Here is a 19841-nt window from a genome sequence, read left to right on the forward strand (position 1 = left end):
CTTGCATCTTTCCTTTATCAGGGTGGTTCTTTACAAATTAAGTACTTCAAAATATTTTAGTGTCAAAGATAAGTTTTCCCATCACTTATCTTTGACCCAAAACTAATTTCAAAGTCTCGTTGACCTCAACATATTCCCTCTTTAAACTAAAGCGTTAGAGCAAATGGAATCCTCTGAATTCCCAATGGAATATTAAATATTAAAGCAGGGAGTTTTGGAGAAAAGTTTTGCTTCCTTTATTATTTTGGTGAACTTTATAATTATAGATGATTGGTTTTGATCCAATTTATTCCTATTAATTCATTGTAGCTCCTTGCCTATAGCAACAGCAGCTAAAGTTTAGTATTTAAAGCTGTGTCTTGAAATTTCTTGAAGCTATTAAAACTAACAACTAAAAAACGAATCCATGGAAAAGTTATCCAGGAGACACAACCAGCAGCTCCTTCCCCTTTGAAACCCCATAAGCACCGTGCACTGTGTCGTAGTATTTTTAGAGTATATTTCTGTTGTCGTGAAATCCAAAGCCTGACCTTTGACCTTCAAACTCAGTCTCGTTTACTACAGCATGTTTCTTAAGAGCATACTGATGACGGGCTGCGGGCGTTGACTCATGCTGCATGTGCTGTAATGTGCTAATAGCTGATGGAGCTGAAGGGAAAACAGCCATTTTCTTGTCTTCAAGTGCAAACATGCATGTGAGCACACACTCGCTTCCCCAAATGATTATGGGGACTGATGCAGGCTTCCGACACTGATAATCTCCCCTCTCGTATTACTCTGAAGCCTCCAGCAGAGAAAGGTTCTTGCACGAGCTTCACCGTGTTCCTCCGGAGCTCGCATGCCAACCCGTCAGTGCAAATCCAGATTGGCGACTGGTTATTTTCTCTTCATGTGGTGAGGCTCTGGTATAAAAAGGCACACTGAGGTTTGCCGCTCTCTGCCAAATCTGGATGTTTGGTTTGATGCTGAAGCCTTGTCCCGGGGTGACCCTAGAAGGAGGGTGAGCTTCACAGCTGCCCCCAACCCCCCTAAACCCGGACAGGGGCCTCTGAGCTGCTTTGAGCCCTCGACCACACAAAGAGCCCCCTCACTTTGAGGCCCGGAGAAGCCTTCCACCGCCTTTTATCATTCTGCTCTCAGAGGCCCATTTTTCATCTCAGTCTGCTGCGTCTTGACTTCCTCTTTCTTCTTCTTCGGCTCTGAAAGGTGTGTCTGTTTCACCGCATTAGTTTCTCCTCAGTGTTCCCGTTTCCTCTGTGCTTCCCCCTCTGACTCAGGCACTGAGGTCACGGCATTCAAAGATGGGTTGGGTTCAAAGTTCAAAGATCTACGCCTAGCTTCTTATCTACTCCTGCCAGACGGCCCTTTCATTCCTCACTTCCTGTTTCATCAGGCCTGCTCCTTGTATGGGCATTTCCTGCAGTCACTGTGTCATACGCATAGATCCAATCTGTTCACTGGTGCCATAAAGAGGTATGGGTGCAACAAAAGGCTTAATAAACTCCCAGACAACACAAGGAAGTACTCTGATAGCTGTTTATGGGCTTAACGGGTGTGCCATCTACCTTGATAAAGTCTCCTTTTGGGAGTAACCAGGTTGTGTGTAATGAATGGTTGTTTGTTTGCCTCGGTCATATTTTCTCTGCCTAATCATGCACACGACAATCTCAGCACCAGATAAGTGAGTTATTTCTTCCTACAGCGAGCCAGCTCCTTCAGACGCTTGTCCGCTCGCCATTGTCGCAGTTGTGATGAATCGCTGGCCCATGAGGTTTGACCGAGAGGGCGAGGTCATAAATCAAGTCGCACCAAAAGTAATCTGCTCCGCGGTGTGCATACTGAGAGGACTTTCTCCCCTTGAAAGTCCAAAGCGAGGAATGTGATAAATGAGCAGAAGAATAGAGGAGGGAAGACAGGAAATGCTTTGCACAAAGTTAACAATTTTAGCAGGAAAGGTGGCAATTACCAAAACCAAAGCTGACACTCACATTTTATCCAAACAAAAGAAAGGGATTCTGTAGACAAAGAAAACCAAGTATTCAAAGCCATAACAAGTGCATTTTTTTGGCATATTTAGTCAAACTAGCAGCTGTTGAAACGGCATCGCTGCACTGTTGCTTGGTTGGTCCACCAGTTTGGTCCATCTTGAATGTTCAAACATTCACGTTCCTCACTGGATGAATTGTGATTACTTTGGTGGTCCCATCATTGGGTCAACATTTCAGTTTGTCCAGTACTTTGCCACAAACTATCTCATTACAATCAACTTCAGCTGTACATTCAGCAAAAGTTAGCATGCTAACCTGCTAAGCTAAGATGTTAAATATGGCTAACGTGTCTTTTTGGGCGAGGGATTGGTACAGACTGAAATAAACTACTTCTACTACTTATTTAAGCATTGTCATTGTGAGCATGTTTTCAGTTTAGCTTTAGCATTCAGGTCAAAGTACTGCCATGCCGTACAGTCTTATAGAGCTGTTAGCATAGAGTCTTTGTTGTGTTCCCTTTAAAAACGTACTGCTAAATAAGTGTCTAAATGTGTCAAATATTAAGCCACTAAATAAGTAACTACACCAACTTCTGCTCAGCTACTGTTTCTTTAGCGCTAATTAGCAAATGTTAGCATACTAACAGGCTAAACTAAATAGTGACAATGGTAAATATAACAGCTTAACGTCAGAATTTCAGCATCGTCATTGTTAGCATATTTGCAGCTTAGCCTTAGCATTTAGCCCAAAGTTCTGCCATGCCTGAGTACAGTCTCACAGAGCTGCTAGCATGGCTATAGGCTAGTCTTTGCCTTTTTCCCCAATAAAGACTGAGTGCTAAAATCAGTGTGATCTCTAAAATTTGTCAGATGTTAAGCCACCAAATAAGTAATTACACCCAACCTCAGCTCAGCTAGCTTTTCTTTAGTGCTAATTAGCAAATGTTAGCATACTATCATGTTAAACTAGAAAGGTAAACATTGTTAAGATACCAGCTTAACGTCAGAATTTTAGCTTTGTCATTGTTAGCATGTTTGCAGTTTAGCCTCACAGAGCAGCTAGCATGGCTGTAGACTCTTTGTCTTGTTCCCTTTAAAGATTAAAGGGTCATTGAAGACATTTCCCATTTCATATAATCCTCTTATTTTCTCAGAGGACTGTCTTATGATATTGTTTTTTGTAGAAAGTAAACACTGAATGTCAGACACGTCTTTTAGCATTACTTTTCTTCACATAATCATGCCAGCGGATTACGAAGCAGCTTTGATCAGGGAGGATGACAGATGATCCTTATTAGTGCTCAAATCAGTGTGTTCTCTTTTAATGCCCCTCATTAAGCCTGCTGTCTGTTTGGGTTTGGCCACTTGGTCGTGTTATGGAGACGGCCGAAAGCCTCGCAGGATTCACGAGTTAATTACCTGCATTAATTAGTTTGCCACTTTAATAGGCTGGTGCAGCTCCGGGTGGCTGAGGGGAACATTATCGAGCAGTTTCGAGCAGCGAAGGGAAGTGGCCCAAAACACAGCAAGAGACGACTTTGTGCTGTGATTCAGCAAAGAAGAGAAGGGCACACCCTACATTTAGGAGACGCAGTCAGTCATATCCTAACCACCACTTTTACCTTATATATGACTGATAGCTTGGTTGGACTGGCACAGCTGGCGGTGCAGAGTTAATTTTCCTTTCAACCTTGCGCTGTGCTGACGGAGTTGAAGGTGGAAACTGTGTGAGGTCCAGATAGACGGAAAAAAGGACAAGAGAGGTGATGAGGGGGTGTTTAGAGGACGTGGATGGATGACATTCAATAGAGTGACGGCAGTGTCATTGTCACCATCTTTTAGAAGCAGAACCTTTACTGAAAAGCCTCGTTAGGGTTGTTGATTTGTGTCAGCAGGCCATTAGCGGGGGGAAGTGGTTGTGTGTAACCAATGAAAAGGTGTAAAGTGATGATTTCCTGTTAAAATCGTACTACACATGGGTACTGATGCAGAGTGACTAAAGCTAGGCCTGGATGATGTGGTTAAAGACATAATGATGTGAGAAATGAGGTCGACATAGGCGTCAATTTTACAGATGTCTGAACTCTGGAGGGACGATGTTTTTAAGTGTTTTAAATGGTGTTCAGTTGGTTTGAGACGCGGCGACTGTAGAGATCAAAATGTATCTTCTTACCATTTATTTTTCAGGGTTTTTTCTTCTAATTTGGCACCAAAGATTTGAACTACAGAAGTCCTTACATATACTGTATAAACAATCACATAAAGGAGCAGTTCGCCCCTGGAAAAAGCCACTGTCAGTCAAAGCTGGTGTTCTCTGTAATCGATAGAAGCAATATTTGAAATTGGCGCCATAGCTGTGGAGAAAGTTGTACAAACAGCTTGAGGTTCTACATTCCTACAACACCCAGCGTGCATTGCGCCCCTCCCTCTGAAAGGAACGGCCCAGCGAGAGACACTGGAGTGAAATTCTACCGTTACTATCATACTGCTAGCAGTACAGAATCTGAAATACGACAAGAATATACCGTTGGATCGTCTAAGACATCTTCAGGTCTGCAGTCTACATTTCAAACCTGACGATTTTGAACGAGACATGACATCGGAGGCGGGCGTCCTAGATTGAGGAAGTGCAGTTTAACAGGCCCATTCGAGAAGTGGATAGCGTCCTCCAAAGGCACAGAGCGATCATAATGGCATTAGCTCCCTATTAGAGCATGATAGGACTGAAGTTGAAAATCGGCGAACTGGCCCTTTAAGAGTTTAAATACAGCTTTAACATTCACTCATACATTTCGTTGTTTAAGGAGAGACTTATTTGCATTGTATATTTATATCTAAGGTTATTTTAAGGGTTTTAAGACTTGGAAGGCTTTACTGTAAGATTGAAATTAAAGAAGATCCTCCAAATTTCACAGAACTGATTTGCCTGGAGGTCAAAAGTTGCAATGGAATAAGTAGTTCTGAATTTAGTTTAATAAGAGGCAGTTAAACAAACCTCAAGATTTATGGACTTTCCTTGCAGATTTGGGGTGCATAAAAACTTACCCTGCATATTCATGTTTACTTTGGAATTTGAGGACAATAACAAAAACCCTTCCAAGATTAAAAGTATTTCATTCAGGGCTTTAATTACCAAAAGATGTAGTTTCAGATCAATTATTTTGCAAACAGGAAGTCAATATAGTGATATTACATCTGTTGTGACGTGTCTCTCTTTGTAGAATCATACCTGGATCACAAAACGATTCTGCTGATTGTCCATCCCTACAGCTCCGTCTTAATGTCTTCATTACATACAATCTTCAGGAGAATATAAAAAGCTGATGAGGTAGTTGTTGACGTTATGACGACACCTCTCAAATGACTCTGAATAAAGCTGTAAAGTCCAACCTGCCAAAACCTGAGCCTGCCAGGATGCTAAGTAAACACAGTGCTGCTGAAAGAGGCCATGAGTCACTCAGCATTACACGTAGGAGCGTTAACAAGGCATCTATTTGGCTCCTCAGGGCACTAGTTTAAACCTGATCCCTCTTTAGTCACTCCGTTAGCTCTGCCTCCTCCACGAAGGAATCCTCAGAGCCTCCTATCACCTGAGTGGGGAACAAATGTTTGCTCAAGTCGGCTCGGCTCTTCATGATGTCATCGCTCTCTGAAAGAGCTGCCACCTCCGCAGCCGCCGCGCAATAGCCGACCTCATCGTACGCGGTAAATATTTACCCACCAGCAATTACAGCAGCGCCGAGCAACAGCCTGCTGGGAAAACAGAGGGTGGAGATGGGAAATAAATGAGCAGTGTGCATCTGGCAGCGGCTGAGAGGAGAGGCTGCTCAAAGAGATGACACGTACCTGCGGAAAAGGTCACGCAGGTCTTTGACAGACACCTAGCTGCCATCTGCGTGTGACAGCTGAGTCCAGACTTCCTCTTATCGTCAGCACACAGGCTGAACCTACAGGGACAGCAGCCGGGCTACAGTGACCTTTAGCAAGCACCGATTTGTTGTTAGTTAGCCAAAAGCTAGCTCTCACTCACTATCTGCTTTGTCTGGTCACATGCTCTTTTATGATTGTAGCACATTTCCATTCGCAAAAATTGAACAATCAAATATGTAACAGTAACACTGCTCTCAAGCCCTGCAAATAAAAGTCAAGCAACTAACGCACATTTTGTTGGGAATCAGAAAATTGCGCCCAAATTTGCACTCCTTGGATTAATAGCCAAGTGAAAACAACCACGCAATCAAGATACATGTATTTTTAGATTCTCTTAGACGTACCTGTCACAATAACACCACTTTCACCCTGATGTTCATTGCGAATAAATCATCCATATGCCTGCTTAGAAATCACAGAAAAAATGTCTATTCAGAACATGCTTAAGAATCATCACGATTTAAGGTCTCCTTAGTATCAAAGTTCTGTAGTGATAGTTGTCTGTAGTTTTGTGGGTTTAATGCAAACAGTTAGCGCCAATAGCTAATTCGGCATGACTTTAACTGGTGTAAACAAAACTTTAACCATGTTTATCCAGCCAAGTTAAAGTAAGAAAACAATTATTGGAGGTAAAAAAATCCTAACTTGGCAAAATATTAACATTTCTGCTGTTATATTTCGAAACAATAAAGGTCAGAGCAGAGATGGGGGTGTTGTGTATCCAGCTGTCGCAGTTTTGTCCGCGTGGAAGCCCACAGTGTCTTGAAAACCCATTACCCACAGTGCAAATGGACTCTGTTAAATAAATTGAATGTTTTAATGATTTTTATGGCCAGATAATACATCCATAAATAATAGACAATAACATAGATTCAATCACTACACTGTAGACACCCTAAAGTAGTGGAAATAGCAGTGGAATAAAACATCTATTTTCAGTTCAAGTCTGCTGAAGGGTGCGAGCGACAGTGCGTGACAAGACCCCAAAGCAGCCGGCCTATTTCTTCCTCTGCTGGTTTATTTCAGATCCTGGTCTGACGCGTTTAAAGCCCACGGTGTATGTTTCAGCTCTGACCCCGCAGGCCCTGTTGGGATGATGTATGCTCGGACAGGAATGCCAACAATGAACACCTTAAATCACCACGGCCTTGTTCAGATTGGACTTATGAGAACCATATGGACTACTGTTAGTCAGACTCCAGCTCACATGAATGGCATTCCTTTCCATACTAGGCGACGTCCTCTCATTTTTCCGATCCTCTCGCTTTCCACCTCTGTTACCCTTTTTCATAAATCTCTTTTACAAACCAGATCCCTCCTCCTCCTTCTCCTCCTCCTCTCCATCTCCTCTACTTCCTCAGAAACATTAATCCCTTTCTTAGTTGGCTGAGGTTACGGCTCCTGCTGCTCACGCTCCGATTAAATGTCTCCACAGTACAAGAAATGTAATAAGGATATTAACTCGGCTATACAGCGACTCATGAGTGGATACTGGGACTAAAGTCTTATAACTCCCTGGAGACTTTTCCCTCTGCCAGGAAGCCGTGCGTATGGTTCCTATTTTGGAGCCCTGTTAATGAACCCTGCTCACTCCAGAGTGGCGATAGGGGTATGTGGGGGCAGAGAAGGAGTACTGGTCTCAATGAAGGACATTCCCGGCATTCCTCTGTCTGTCTGACGCAGCAAGGAGGTCTGCAGCTCTGCTTTTAGGAGAACGGCGGCTGCGGGGGAGGGGGATGGAAACACTGAAATAAGGAGGTGTGGAGGGACTGATTAGCACTGACGGAAAAAAAGAGGAGGAAAAAGGTGGTAAAAAATAAACAGGGAGAAATGTCACTGGCGTAGGCACGTTTGTTTTTAAGCAATAATCACACCAATGTTCTGTAGTCTAGTCTGCGCCAGAGTGTAAAATATTTTTAATATGTATTAAATCCTACAGCCTTAAATTCCTCGGTTTATTACAGGGTTGTTCATCAATACCTGATCTAATGATTACTTCTCCAGGTTCTGAGACTTCCAGCCAGTACTACAATAAAACTACTTCTCCATGCAATCATAAACATCTTCTGAATATGAAATCCTTGCTAGCTAAAAATCTGTTTTCACAAAGCACTATTAGAGTTTTACTTTGCTCAACTGAACAACATAAGTTTTATGTTTATTTAGTTTTTATAAGTTGAACTGTTGGGTGGTGATTTTGTGTTTCCCTTGGTTTAAATGAAACACACAAGTTTTTTCTAACTCTTGATATTTTAGCTTTAGGGATTTGAAAGGACACATTCTTCTTACAACTCTAGCTAGCTTGTAGCAGCTGTTAGCTAGCTAGAAGTAACAAAACTTCTATCTCGTTTTTGATATTTCGATTTATATACCTCTACAGATTACCTCTATCTCTCAAAAGGAGAAAAAAACACCATATTCCTCTTGTTTATTATAACTTTAATTCATACTAATAAAAAAACAGCTTAATTTACTTGAGATTTTGTTGCTAACCAGATTTCTTTGTCTGATATAACTATAAGCTAGCTTGTAGCTGTTAGCCTGCTAGAAGTAACAAAACCTCTTTCTCTTATTTTGGATATTTCGATTTATAGTGACCTTACAGATAAACTATGATTATTAAAAGAACTTTCATTATTTTTTAATTCATAACCAATAAAACACACGCCTGCTTAATTCTCTTCTCCCAGCAGTTTTGCTGCTACAACCTTAATTTGTCTGATATGAAACAGCAGCTATTGGTAGCTAATGTTAGCTAGCTTTATTTACAAACTACTTCCTGTTAATGTTTCAGCTTTCAGGCCTTCATACAGAGACGATATTACATTTAAAAGAAGAGTGTAGTAGGCTATTTGTTTTTACCGTACAGCCTTACAGTGTCTAGCACAACCACGAGCTACTGTGTGTTTGTGTTAGCCAGCTTAGGTTACTGAGAAAGTTTGCTGACTAACTTGTTTATTCCGACTTGTGGTCCCTGTTGAACTCCCCATAGCATTTGCTGCTTTAGTCTTTTTCTTCACCATTGCAGACTTTGTTGGATTATTTTTTCCATCTGTGGGCATTACATATGTATACACATGTATACAGTGCACAGCTGACAGGAAATAAGTTCCAGGTTAGACTCTTTGCTGTGCAGCCTCCGGTTTCTGTTTATCTCCATGTTTCCTGAGTTATTTACAAATAGCCTGAAACAAGGAGGATGTTGGTGCGTCTTTGGTGCCAGAGCATATCGTGCCCAACTGTAATCACTTATTGTCCCTGGGTCACTCAAGGACTGCGAATGAAAAACAATGGAGGACGTACAGTCTGTGCAGCTGGGTGGCCGGACGGGTGTGTTTGTAGTTTGCTGCTTTGCCCCAGGTGTCGTTCTTTTGACAGCAGGCCTGATTGTTTGTCTCTCCCCCCGCTGTGTTCGGACAGGTGGTGACCCCGACCAGAGTGGGACAGTCCTACACCTACAGCCCTGGCCAGCACAACCAGCAGGACCTCTATGATGTCCCACCCAGTAGATCACAGGGGGTAGGTGTCTTATGTTACCACAGCATGTACAGTCTACTAGCATGACCTTATTTGTCTAGTCGCCATTGTACTTTCAATTTAAAACAGAACTTTTCCTGAATAATTTAATAGTTTGTTTTTTATGCCTGTGTTGCATTATAGACATAATGAATTCCTACTTGATGTTCTCTGAAGTTTATTTAAAAATAACCCAATGAATGTCCCGACCAAAATAGAAAGAAATGAAACAGAAAGGAAAAGAAAGCAAAAAAAGATGTCAAACTTCATCAGATGTAAAAACATTATTATTGTCTATGTTGTGTTTTTGATCAAACCAGTTTGGGTAACTGTGTAAAATCTGAAAATGCTGCACATATTGCTCTAATCCACTCTGGTTCTAAGCATCTGAAATATTCAAAATAAATCATTTAAATAAACCGAAATGTCAGTAGTCAACCCAGCAAGAAGTGTTTGAAGTGAATATGGTAGGTGGTTTTAATTTGTCAGAACGAAAACGCTGTTTGTTTGATCTTCAGTTTGTTCCGTGTTTGAATCCACCACACATCCTGTTCTCTGCTGCAGTGGCCTTATTTCTCAGAAAGGACCTGTGACAGTTTTAGTTTTGTCCTGTCATCTTGCCTTAGGCTGAAAACCCACAGTGCTGTTGTGATGCTAGATACACCCATTAAATCAAACTAGTTCTGCACTATTGAAAGGCATTTTATGCATTATTTCCAAGTGAAAAGGTCTAAAAAAAACAATAAGTTATACGTCTCATTTTGTTAAGTTGTGTGCCTACATTATGCCAAATGTTTCCAACAATGATCAGTCCCACAGGAACCTGTATTGTGTTAAAGGTTATACTTATGTGGTCCCCTGTCTTTGAGAGGAACACCAGGTGATATGACAGAGAGTTAGCTAACGTTACTTAGGGCTAATTCATTAAAACTGAATGACCTAAGCGTGACTAAATGTAACGTGAATAAAACTTTATTTTAAAACCTCGTCCATGAACGAGTCAACTTACTTCGATTTTTGGTCGTTAATTAGCAACGAAAACAACAACTCCCATGATCCTATGCTGCTACAAAAAGCAACCTCAACCAACATCTTTTGTTATTGGTTTAATATGTAGACCCCAGTGGCAAAAATCAACTGAATCAAACATAATATATTCAATTTTTTAAGGAAAATATTTGAATCATTTCTCATACTATACGTTTTATTTTAAGTTTTCCACATCTTCTTTATCTTGTTTTTTCTCTCATGTTTCAGGTGTACGATATTCCTCCTGGTCAGATGTTTCCTCCTGCCAGGAACCAGGGAGTCTATGATGTCCCCCCGCCTCAAATGGACCCGAGGACACAAGGCGTTTATGACATCCCTCCCTCTTCACAAGGGGTAAGACGACATGTCAACACTTAGCCGATCCTCCACCACAAAGACAGAGAGCACTTCGCTGAGACGCTTCATGTATTCCAGTTAAATAAAGAAACAAAGGAAGTGGTAGCAGAAAGTATTATTTTGTGTTTATTGATACAGCTCCTCGGATTTCTCTTAATTGTCTGCAATAAATGAATAAAACGTCAAATCGCGTATTTATGACATTCTTGCGGCTGCACTAAATGAAAGCTTTGCCTGCCAGGGGAGTTTAACCAAAACTGCCTGAGTACGGTTCAGTGTCAAGGACGTAACTCTTCTCCTTCCAGACCCTCTAAGATTTCACCAGACTGCCAGACCCGACCGGGCCGAGCGCCATCAGTTTGTTTGTAATAACCTGAAATATGCCGGGACCTGTTATTTGCGTCATTCCTAATTACAGTTTTGGGGTAGGCCTGTCTAGCTGTAAAGAGTGCATTTCAAGGCTGATGGAAAACACTTACAGGCCACCGTTTAATTCAGCCCACTGCGCTCCCATCATGCTCAGGGCTCTGTGTCAAGTTAGTGGGAGGTCAAAGCTCAGTTTGGCTCTTGATTTTGCATTAGAGGAAGGAATCAGAGGGAGAAACGTTGAGGTTTAAATGTAGTATCTATACGAGCCAGAGGGGTTTTCACTTCCTCAATGTCTAACTGCAGTAATGCAAACAGTACCCGGTGAAATCCCACTGACTTTCAGCGTGTTTACATTAACTAACTAATTACACTTACCAGGTTACAGTCAACTTTTCCAGTAAGCAGATTTTTTAAATGTTGTGTAAACAAGACAACTGGTTTCCTCCTTGACTATAATAGCCAATCTTATTCATCAGACTTAAAGGGCAAGTGGGGCCAATCAAAATGCCTCTAGACACAAATGGAAAAACCTACAACCAGTCAGAGCAACCAAACGTGGCGTAGCTAAATGTAACTGTTACCAAATCCAATCAGAAGAATGAAAACACACACAGATTGTCCAGAATATGTGGACTGTGCCCCTTGGTTATAAAAGTGAAGCCAATGCTGAAATGCCTTAAACCTGCATCCTTTCTCATGGCCACCAGGGGGCGCAAAACTGTCAGATTGTATAGAACCAGATGTGAAAAAGATTCAACTTTCAGATGATTTATTACCTCTGTCAACATTTATTTCTTATGAGTTTATGATAAATAACTGGTTTCAAATGTATTTAATGCAGCAGTATTATTATTTCACCACTTCCTGGTTGATAACTTAAGACAATGTCTCATATTTGGGCCATATGTAAAGGTGAAACAACATGTTTGATAGCCAATTAAATATCATTAGACAACCGATAACTTAGCCAATTTCAAGCTAACATTTCAAAGTGTCACATGATACATGAAGAAAGGTGTAAATCCCCTGCTAATGCTAATGCTAACATCAGTAGTTGTATGGAAGGAACCAAAAATTACAAACTCATGGATTAAAAAGTGTGATGTCACAGTGGTGAAATCCACCTCCTCTATACAGTCTATAGGCAAACACTGATTTTGCGTCAACAAAAGATAGCAGAGTCAACGTTTTACAGAGGCAGCCATCTTGGTTATTTACAAAAGTGTTACTCGAATCGTATTGTACGTATATGTACTTTAGTATGGACGTATGTATGTATGTACAATACAAAACACTGCAGCAGGGAAAGTAACAGCAAAGAGACCCTCACACAGAGAGAGGAGTGATCAACCAAAACGTAAGCATTTAAAATAAGGTAGCCTTACACGTAAGGAAGTGTACAGTTGGTTTCCACCACTGAACAAATGCGGCTCTGTCTGTCTGTGGCTTCTGTCTCCTCTACAGTGACGATGAGAAAGCTATGGTTCCTAAATAAGATCGAGGAAGGGGTCAGATTACTGACCCGCTGCATGTACGCAGTTTTACAGTAACCACAGTTTATGTAAACGTGTCCTCTTGTCAACTGTATCAGCTGGTTTCTCTGATTCACTCGGCAACTTACAGACATCATGTTCCTGATTAACAAGGAGGGATGGCCGGGTAATGTTCGGGACAAACTAAAATGAACAACTGTCTGATTTAAAACAACTGCAGAGTTTGCGCCACGTTGAAGTGTTATGAGCTGCAGACACAGGCTGGTTCACTTTAAAAGACTTTGATGTGACGTGGCTCATTATACGATGATTTAAGGGAATACTCCTTTTAGTTAAATATGGTTAAATTTAAGTGAGCCTGAGACAGACGACAAAGGACACTCAATAACAAACAAACAAACACATTGACTGTGCTGCGTAGTTTTTACTTTGATCTTAACCTTCTGATTGTCCTCGTCTGCAGGTCTACTCGGTGCCTCCCTGCAGGACCAACCCCGCCCTCCAGGAGGGGAACTACGACTTCCCGCAGCCCCTCAAACACAAACAGGAAGGCATCTACGACGTGCCGCCGCCTGCCCTCACCAAGTCCACCCAGAGCCCCCAGTCACATTATGACTTCCCCCCCAGTGTGGACCAACACCCAAACACCAACGGCAACGAGGGCATTTACGACGTTCCTCCGCCCGCTCTTCACTCAGGGGCGGGGTCTCAGAGGGACGTGTACGACTTCCCCCGGGGCATGCAGCCCGCTCAGCAGAGAACCTCGCCGGCCGACAGAGACGGCAGCAAAGGCATCTACGACATCCCCGCTCAGGATGCTCGCGCTGTCGCAGACGTGACCGACGGCGTGAATCGTCTGTCGTTCTCCAGCACCGGCAGCACACGCAGCAGCATGTCAACGTCCTCGTCCTCCACCGGCTCCAGCTCAGAGGGCCGCCTCGCTCTGGACCTGGACACTGCTGTGCAGAGGTTGTTCCGCCTGCAGCAGGGCGTGGACGCCTCAGTCGGGGCTTTGCATTCGATGGCAGCTTCCCCTCACTGGAGGACTTTCCCCTTCATGGAGCGCCATGCTAACGACGTGCGCACGGTGCTGGACAGGGTTCGTGCAGCTCTCGGGGACTTTGTGGTGTTTGGTAGAGGGGCTGCGGCAAACGCCACAGCTCTGTCAGACTCCAGCCTGCACTGTAAGCTCAGGCGACAGCTCGGACGCCTGGAGGACTCACAGCAGATCCTCCTGCAGATCTACCAAGTCCTGGAGAACTGCAGCTGGGCTCTGAACGCCTTAGCTTCGTCCGGCAGACAACACAACAAGACCGACGACCTGGATCGCTTCGTCATGGTCTCCAGGACGGTCCCTGATGACGCCAAGCAGCTGGCGTCCACGATAGGCAGCAACGCGGAACTGCTGTTCAGGCGGACGCACATGGACGGCTCTTTCTCCATCGGGAGCTCACCTGACGAGAACATTATCCACCCGCTCACCTCCCCCTCCTCTGATAACGACAACTACGGGGGGCAGACCAAGCCCTTCCCCGTGTCCTCGAGCCAGGACAAAGACAACATGAACAACAGTGAGAAGTGTGTGAAGAGCTGGATGGAGGACTACGACTACGTTCATCTGCAGGTAAATCCTCAGAAGGAGCAAAGTCTCAGATCATTAAGTTGAAGCCCTTATTTAGAATTAGATTGTAATACTTCCCCCATGTGTTCCTCTGCAGGGCAAAGACGACTTTGAGCGTCAGCAGAAGGAGCTCCTGGAGAAAGAAAACATCATCAAGCAGAGTCAGGTCCAGCTGGGCCAGGAGCAGGTGAGAGTTTCACTTTATCTCTGACACAGATGTTGTTGTTGCCCTGAAGAAGCTGCTCTGGTTGGTTTCTCTGCACGGTTATCAGTAATAAATATTTGTATATAATCAAACCATACCATCAGACACACACAGCTGGTGACATTTCGAGTCCTGTGGGTGCAGAGACAAAAACCAGGCTCGAGGAGTTGAACAGTTGGAGTCTTATTTTGCAGCCAGATGGCTCCTGACAGCTTCACATACAGTGTAGGAAATGACAAAACTGAGATACAAGACGCCCTGAAGCTTCCTGTGACTGATGCCGTCTTTAACAAACAGCAACACGTGGAACAATCTGAGTAATTTCACAACATTTCTAAGGACTAAGGATGTTAACTAAAGCATTGAAACTTGCTTATTTGGTCATTCTGAACCACCCAAAAATAGCTCCTGTTTTGACTGTTAAAATAGAGCTGCAGCCTCCGATACTATTATTAAATATTAACCTGTTATTTTGTTGATCGACATAGATTAGTTTATGAATATTTAAAAATGATTGAAAGACGCACATTCAAACTTCCCAGAGCCCAGCTTGTTGAGCTTAACAGCGTTGCCAACGGCAGCGGCTTTATCGCTAGATGTAGCGACTTTTCAGTCCCTCTTTGTGGCCGTTAGAACGTAAAAAGCGACTAGCGACAAATTTAGCGGCTTTTTCAGACCAGGGAAATATATTATATTGTAATTCATTCCCATGTTTGCTGCTCAGAGTTATCGCCGTTCACAGCTCCTCTGCCAACAGCTCCGAGTTGCTCTCTCTCTCTCCTCTCTCCTTGTGCAGCAGCACTGCGCAGTCAGTTAAGGGCGGGCAGGGCTGGCCTCACAACCACAAAGCGTTATGCAAATGCATACGTGATGGCGATCAACAATATGCAAATTAGCATATGATGTTATCTGGCGACTTTTGGAGCTAGTGCTAGCTACTTTCATTGGAAGACAGTTGGCAACACTGGTCCTTAAATCCCTTTTTTTATTTGCAAAGAGTCCAAAACTGAATAAATATTTTATTAACTGTCATACACGATAATATGAAGCTGCAAATCGCAACACTGTAGACACTGGGATTGGCAAATATTTAGCGTTTTTGCTGAAACAATTCGTCTGTTATCAAAACTTTTGCAGCCCTAGTTGGCGGTGGATTTCTCTGATTGTCCGTCCTCTTGCAGAGCTGATATTTATTATAATTTCAGCCTTAGTTGTGTTTTCACAGAGCATGAGCTTGTATTTATATCTCAGAACATCATCTAAAATCTAAATCCTGTCGTCCTTCACAGATCAATCAGTTCAAGAAGCTGGAGCAGGAAGTGATCAAACCCGTGGAGAACGACATCTCACAGTGGATGTCACACCAACACTCGGGCATGACCTCCGCCTCCCCCTCAGACTCCTCCTCCTCCTCTCTCTCCCCCTCCACCCACGTGTGCGCCCGGGACCGCCAGCTACTCGGCTTCTACTCGGAGCAGTGCGAGCAGCACTTCGTCACGCTCCTCAGCGCCGTCGACGCCTTCTTCGGCTGCGTCAGCGCCGGGCAGCCTCCGCGCATCTTCGTGGCGCACAGCAAGTTCGTCATCCTCAGCGCGCACAAACTGGTCTTCATCGGAGACACGCTGTCCAGGCAGGCGACGGCGCCCGAGGTGGCCAACAGGGTGATGAACTCCAGTAACGTGCTGTGTGACTTGTTAAAGACGGTGGTGGCCTCGACTAAAACGGCGGCGCTGAACTACCCGAACACGGCGGCCATCCAGGAGATGGTGGACAGAGTGACGGATCTGTCGCATCACGCACAGCAGTTTAAAGAACAGTTGCTGCAGTTGGCCAACTTGTGATTTTTACCCATGATGCTCCAGCTCATTTCACCACAGACTCCATGTGTACATTAATCTAGCATAAAAATATATATTTACATACATTTATATATATTGCCCTCCATCTTTACGCCTGTTTTGATGCTGTAAATAATCTGTTCTGTAAATATTTGCTCTATTTTTGTTTAGATTGTTTTATATTATGTATGAATATATATGTAGAAGCTGTCCTGGTGTCTGTAGGATCATGTAGACGTTTTTCATAACATTCCTGTCCTGTGTATTATGTGAGAAGCACCTTATGAGATGAGTCCCGGTCTTTCATTTTTACCTGTAGTTTGTCGTTGATGTGTCTTACTGCTGGGTGTGACAGTAAATCTCCCTGTATCATGTTAATGTGGATATATGTGTGTGAGTGTGTGTGTGGAGCTCTCCACAAAGTAAACGATTGTTCTTAACCAAGAGACTGTGTCGTGTGTTTACTCTGACATAACAGATTTGTTCTAGTTTCGGAGACACTCCCAGGAGAGGAGGAAGAGAAACTTAGCTTGTATGTTAGCAAAGAAGGTGAATAAAGTTTGTTTCCCCCTTGAAAATCCAGCAATATTTATATTTCAGAATGAGAGTGTCCGTAGCAGTTTGACAAACATTCGTACCAGTTTTCTTCTGGAGTTTGTCAACTGTTCTTCTTAAGTGTACAGTCTGCCCAGTTTTCACCCCACAGCTGCGACTCTTGTGTGATGATTTTTAGCTTCCAGCTGCTTCATCAGCTGTATTTATGTCGAGCTATGTGGCTGACAAAAAAGTGGACCTTGAGTTGAGCTTTTTTTGTAAAACTTCCTAGATCAGAAACGACTTTAAACACTCAGACTAAAATTGTGTTTTCTCTAAACTATTCTGGAGGCTTTCAGCCACACCTCGTAGTCTTCATCACCTGTTGGTGTTTGCTAACTTGTCATGTCATTAAGCTAATAAGTGGACCTCAAGTTAGGACTTCTTCTTTTGTAGTCTAACTACAAGTGAAATTAATGTACATGTAGGTAGAGCTAACGTATGCGTTCCTTCAAAGTGAAGGAATAACTTTCACACTCAAATATATCGTAAGTTTCTCTTAAACTCTCATTTGACAGGAAATGGACTTCACTCAGTTGTTACATCAGGTTCTCGCCAAAAGAAAAACAGCTAACAAGTGAACATTGAGTCAGGGATTTCTATTCGCTACCCTGCTTGTTTTTTACCTTTATTTTTTATTTAAAGCTCCTGTGAGGAGTTTTTATCTGGTTATGAAACAGACTGAAATTAATTCTGATGCCTCTATATGACCTATGAAAGCAAACCAGACCATCAGCGACAAGATTGATTATTTTTATATAGTTATTTTTAATGCCTAAAACCACCCGCGGGAGGTAGGTGTCAGACGAAGCGATTAACTGCAACTGTTTACATTTTCCAGGGCAAAGTGAGTGATACCTGTGACTGTTAAAGAAAGATTCACATAAAGAACAAACAACAGACTATTACTAACAGAATTTACATAAAACTATAAATTAGCAGCGAGGCGTGCACTCACTGGTCACATAGCCTGATCATTAATGCTGCCTTTATAATCGCCCATGCTGATAAAACAATCCAGTCTAAGGTGGCTCTGTAGCTCAGACCAAGATGAGGCTGCAAAAACATTAAAAGCACTTTTACAAGGAAAAAAGTAATTTAGCTTCTTCTTTGAAATCAAGTGAAACATTTTGTAAAATGTTTTTCTTTAGCTTCTAACGTCTCAATGTTTTCAACCACAGAGTAACTCTAACAACGAATCATCACAATGTTATAAAACCTCTTTAGGAAATGATGTGGCCGGAAACAAAACTCCAAGAATAGTTGGTTTATCCGAAGCGTGTAGAAATAATAAAAAATAAACTACTTTTGTGAATAAAATATTATTGCAGGATTTTGGTTTCTGATGTAACTGTGGTAGCCCAAAACCCTGTCAGACTCAATCACATCCTTGTGCGCCCTGCGGGATATTTTTAAATTCTAGTCATATCTGATCAGAGTTATTTGTACCCTGTAATCTTAAAAAGGCATCAGTAAGCTACGAGGGCTGAGAGGATTTCACACTAAGCAGGATGGGGCTGCTGGAGGAAGAGCCTGAGCCAAATACTTCTTCACTCTGCTTGTTGAACATTAGAAATGACACTCAGAGAATAATGAGGGGCAAGTAAAGGACGAGACACCGCTGCAAGTGTTTTCTGGACTGTGAGAAACTTGTTTTTTAGAGTCACAGTATCAGCTGCAACACATTTTCTCTGGTTCAAAGTGTAATGAATCGATAAAATGTACATGAAGAGCCTCTTGGGAACATAAAGTGGGAAGTTTGGGCGTGTAAAACTGCAGTAAATGGCTTTGGGATGCAACTAAAAACAGCCTTTGTGTTTGCCACATCTTCACCTGCCCCTTTACCCCTCTTTTTCATTACACTCTGAGTGAAATATAGTGTCTCCCTGTGGAGAAGCAGCTTTATAGATAGATTGATAGGATCTGTGTGAAGAAGAGAAGCCCACGACCACAGTAAGACTTCCACCCGCCTCCCCCTTCAGCTCCCAATCAGGAAATCTCATTAAAAGTCCTCGGAGCTCACACAGCCTGGCACTTATAGGCAATCTAACTGTTTTTATTATTCACTGCATTCCTCCGCGGGCTCTCCGGGGAGAAGAGAAAGAGAGGAATTTTCAATGACTTTTAAAAGGGTTTCCATTTAAACCAAACTGCACAGAGACACGGTAAATCAGGAGATGTCAGGTCTCTCTTACAAGTTTTAAACACATCTTGTATGCTAATCTGCCTTTAGAAGCCTGAGAGCAAAAACTAAAGAAGCAGTGAAGCTGAGAAAAAAATGTGCCATCAGTTTATAATCTTTTAGGATAAATATGAAAAGCCAAGAAAATAATCTCCTCAAAACCTACATAATAAATTAGAATCGACAGCCTTGCTAGCAGCTAAGCTGTAGGCACAGCAGTGCTTAGTGTTAGCTAACGTTAGCATGCTAACATGGTCAGACTGAATCTAAATAAGAATAAGATTTAGTACTGTTCAAATTATTTAACTGGTTTTAAATTGCTCTCATTTTACGTACGACAGCTAGAGAACACTTTACAGGAAGCTAGAAACAGACATACAGTATAGCCTAGCTAAAAACAAGTCACTGGAGATTATGGTAAACAAATTATAGAGCTTTTACACAAGTGTAAACAAAATAAGTGTATGTAAATGAAAGCAACAACAAACAGTATCTATAAACAAGTCATATAAAGGTTGTTGACAATGCTAATATGTTGAAATAGGCTAAAGCCAAATGTTGTTTTTCCCAGTTTAGCATATTAGCATGCTAATAAGCTCTAAGTACAAAGTAAAGCTGGGGCTGATTAAGTTCTTAGCTTTGCAGGTATTTAGTCAAGAGCTACAGCTAAGTCTCTGCTAAGCTAGTTACTGTTAGCCGGACATTAGCTGGGTTTGCTTT

At 42.5% G+C, this 19841-nt stretch overlaps 1 protein-coding gene across 2 annotated transcripts in view; it reads left to right on the top strand.

The window, feature by feature from the left end:
* Positions 1 to 16789, top strand: part of nedd9 (neural precursor cell expressed, developmentally down-regulated 9) — a 38905-nt gene extending 22116 nt beyond the window's left edge. For both annotated transcript variants that reach the window (XM_069682024.1, XM_069682023.1), the window contains exons 3-7: positions 9338 to 9436; positions 10691 to 10816; positions 13145 to 14305; positions 14400 to 14489; positions 15797 to 16789. In XM_069682024.1, the coding sequence (XP_069538125.1) occupies positions 9338 to 9436; positions 10691 to 10816; positions 13145 to 14305; positions 14400 to 14489; positions 15797 to 16348 (2028 nt within the window). In that variant the 3' untranslated portion in view covers positions 16349 to 16789. The remainder of the gene's footprint in view (positions 1 to 9337; positions 9437 to 10690; positions 10817 to 13144; positions 14306 to 14399; positions 14490 to 15796) is intronic.
* Positions 16790 to 19841: the final 3052 nt, after the last annotated feature.

Source organism: Semicossyphus pulcher, unplaced genomic scaffold (assembly GCF_022749685.1).
Source record: "Semicossyphus pulcher isolate SPU_LCO1_2020_fin unplaced genomic scaffold, fSemPul1.0.p SCAF_5, whole genome shotgun sequence".
In the NCBI taxonomy this organism is placed as follows: Eukaryota; Metazoa; Chordata; class Actinopteri; order Labriformes; family Labridae; genus Semicossyphus; species Semicossyphus pulcher.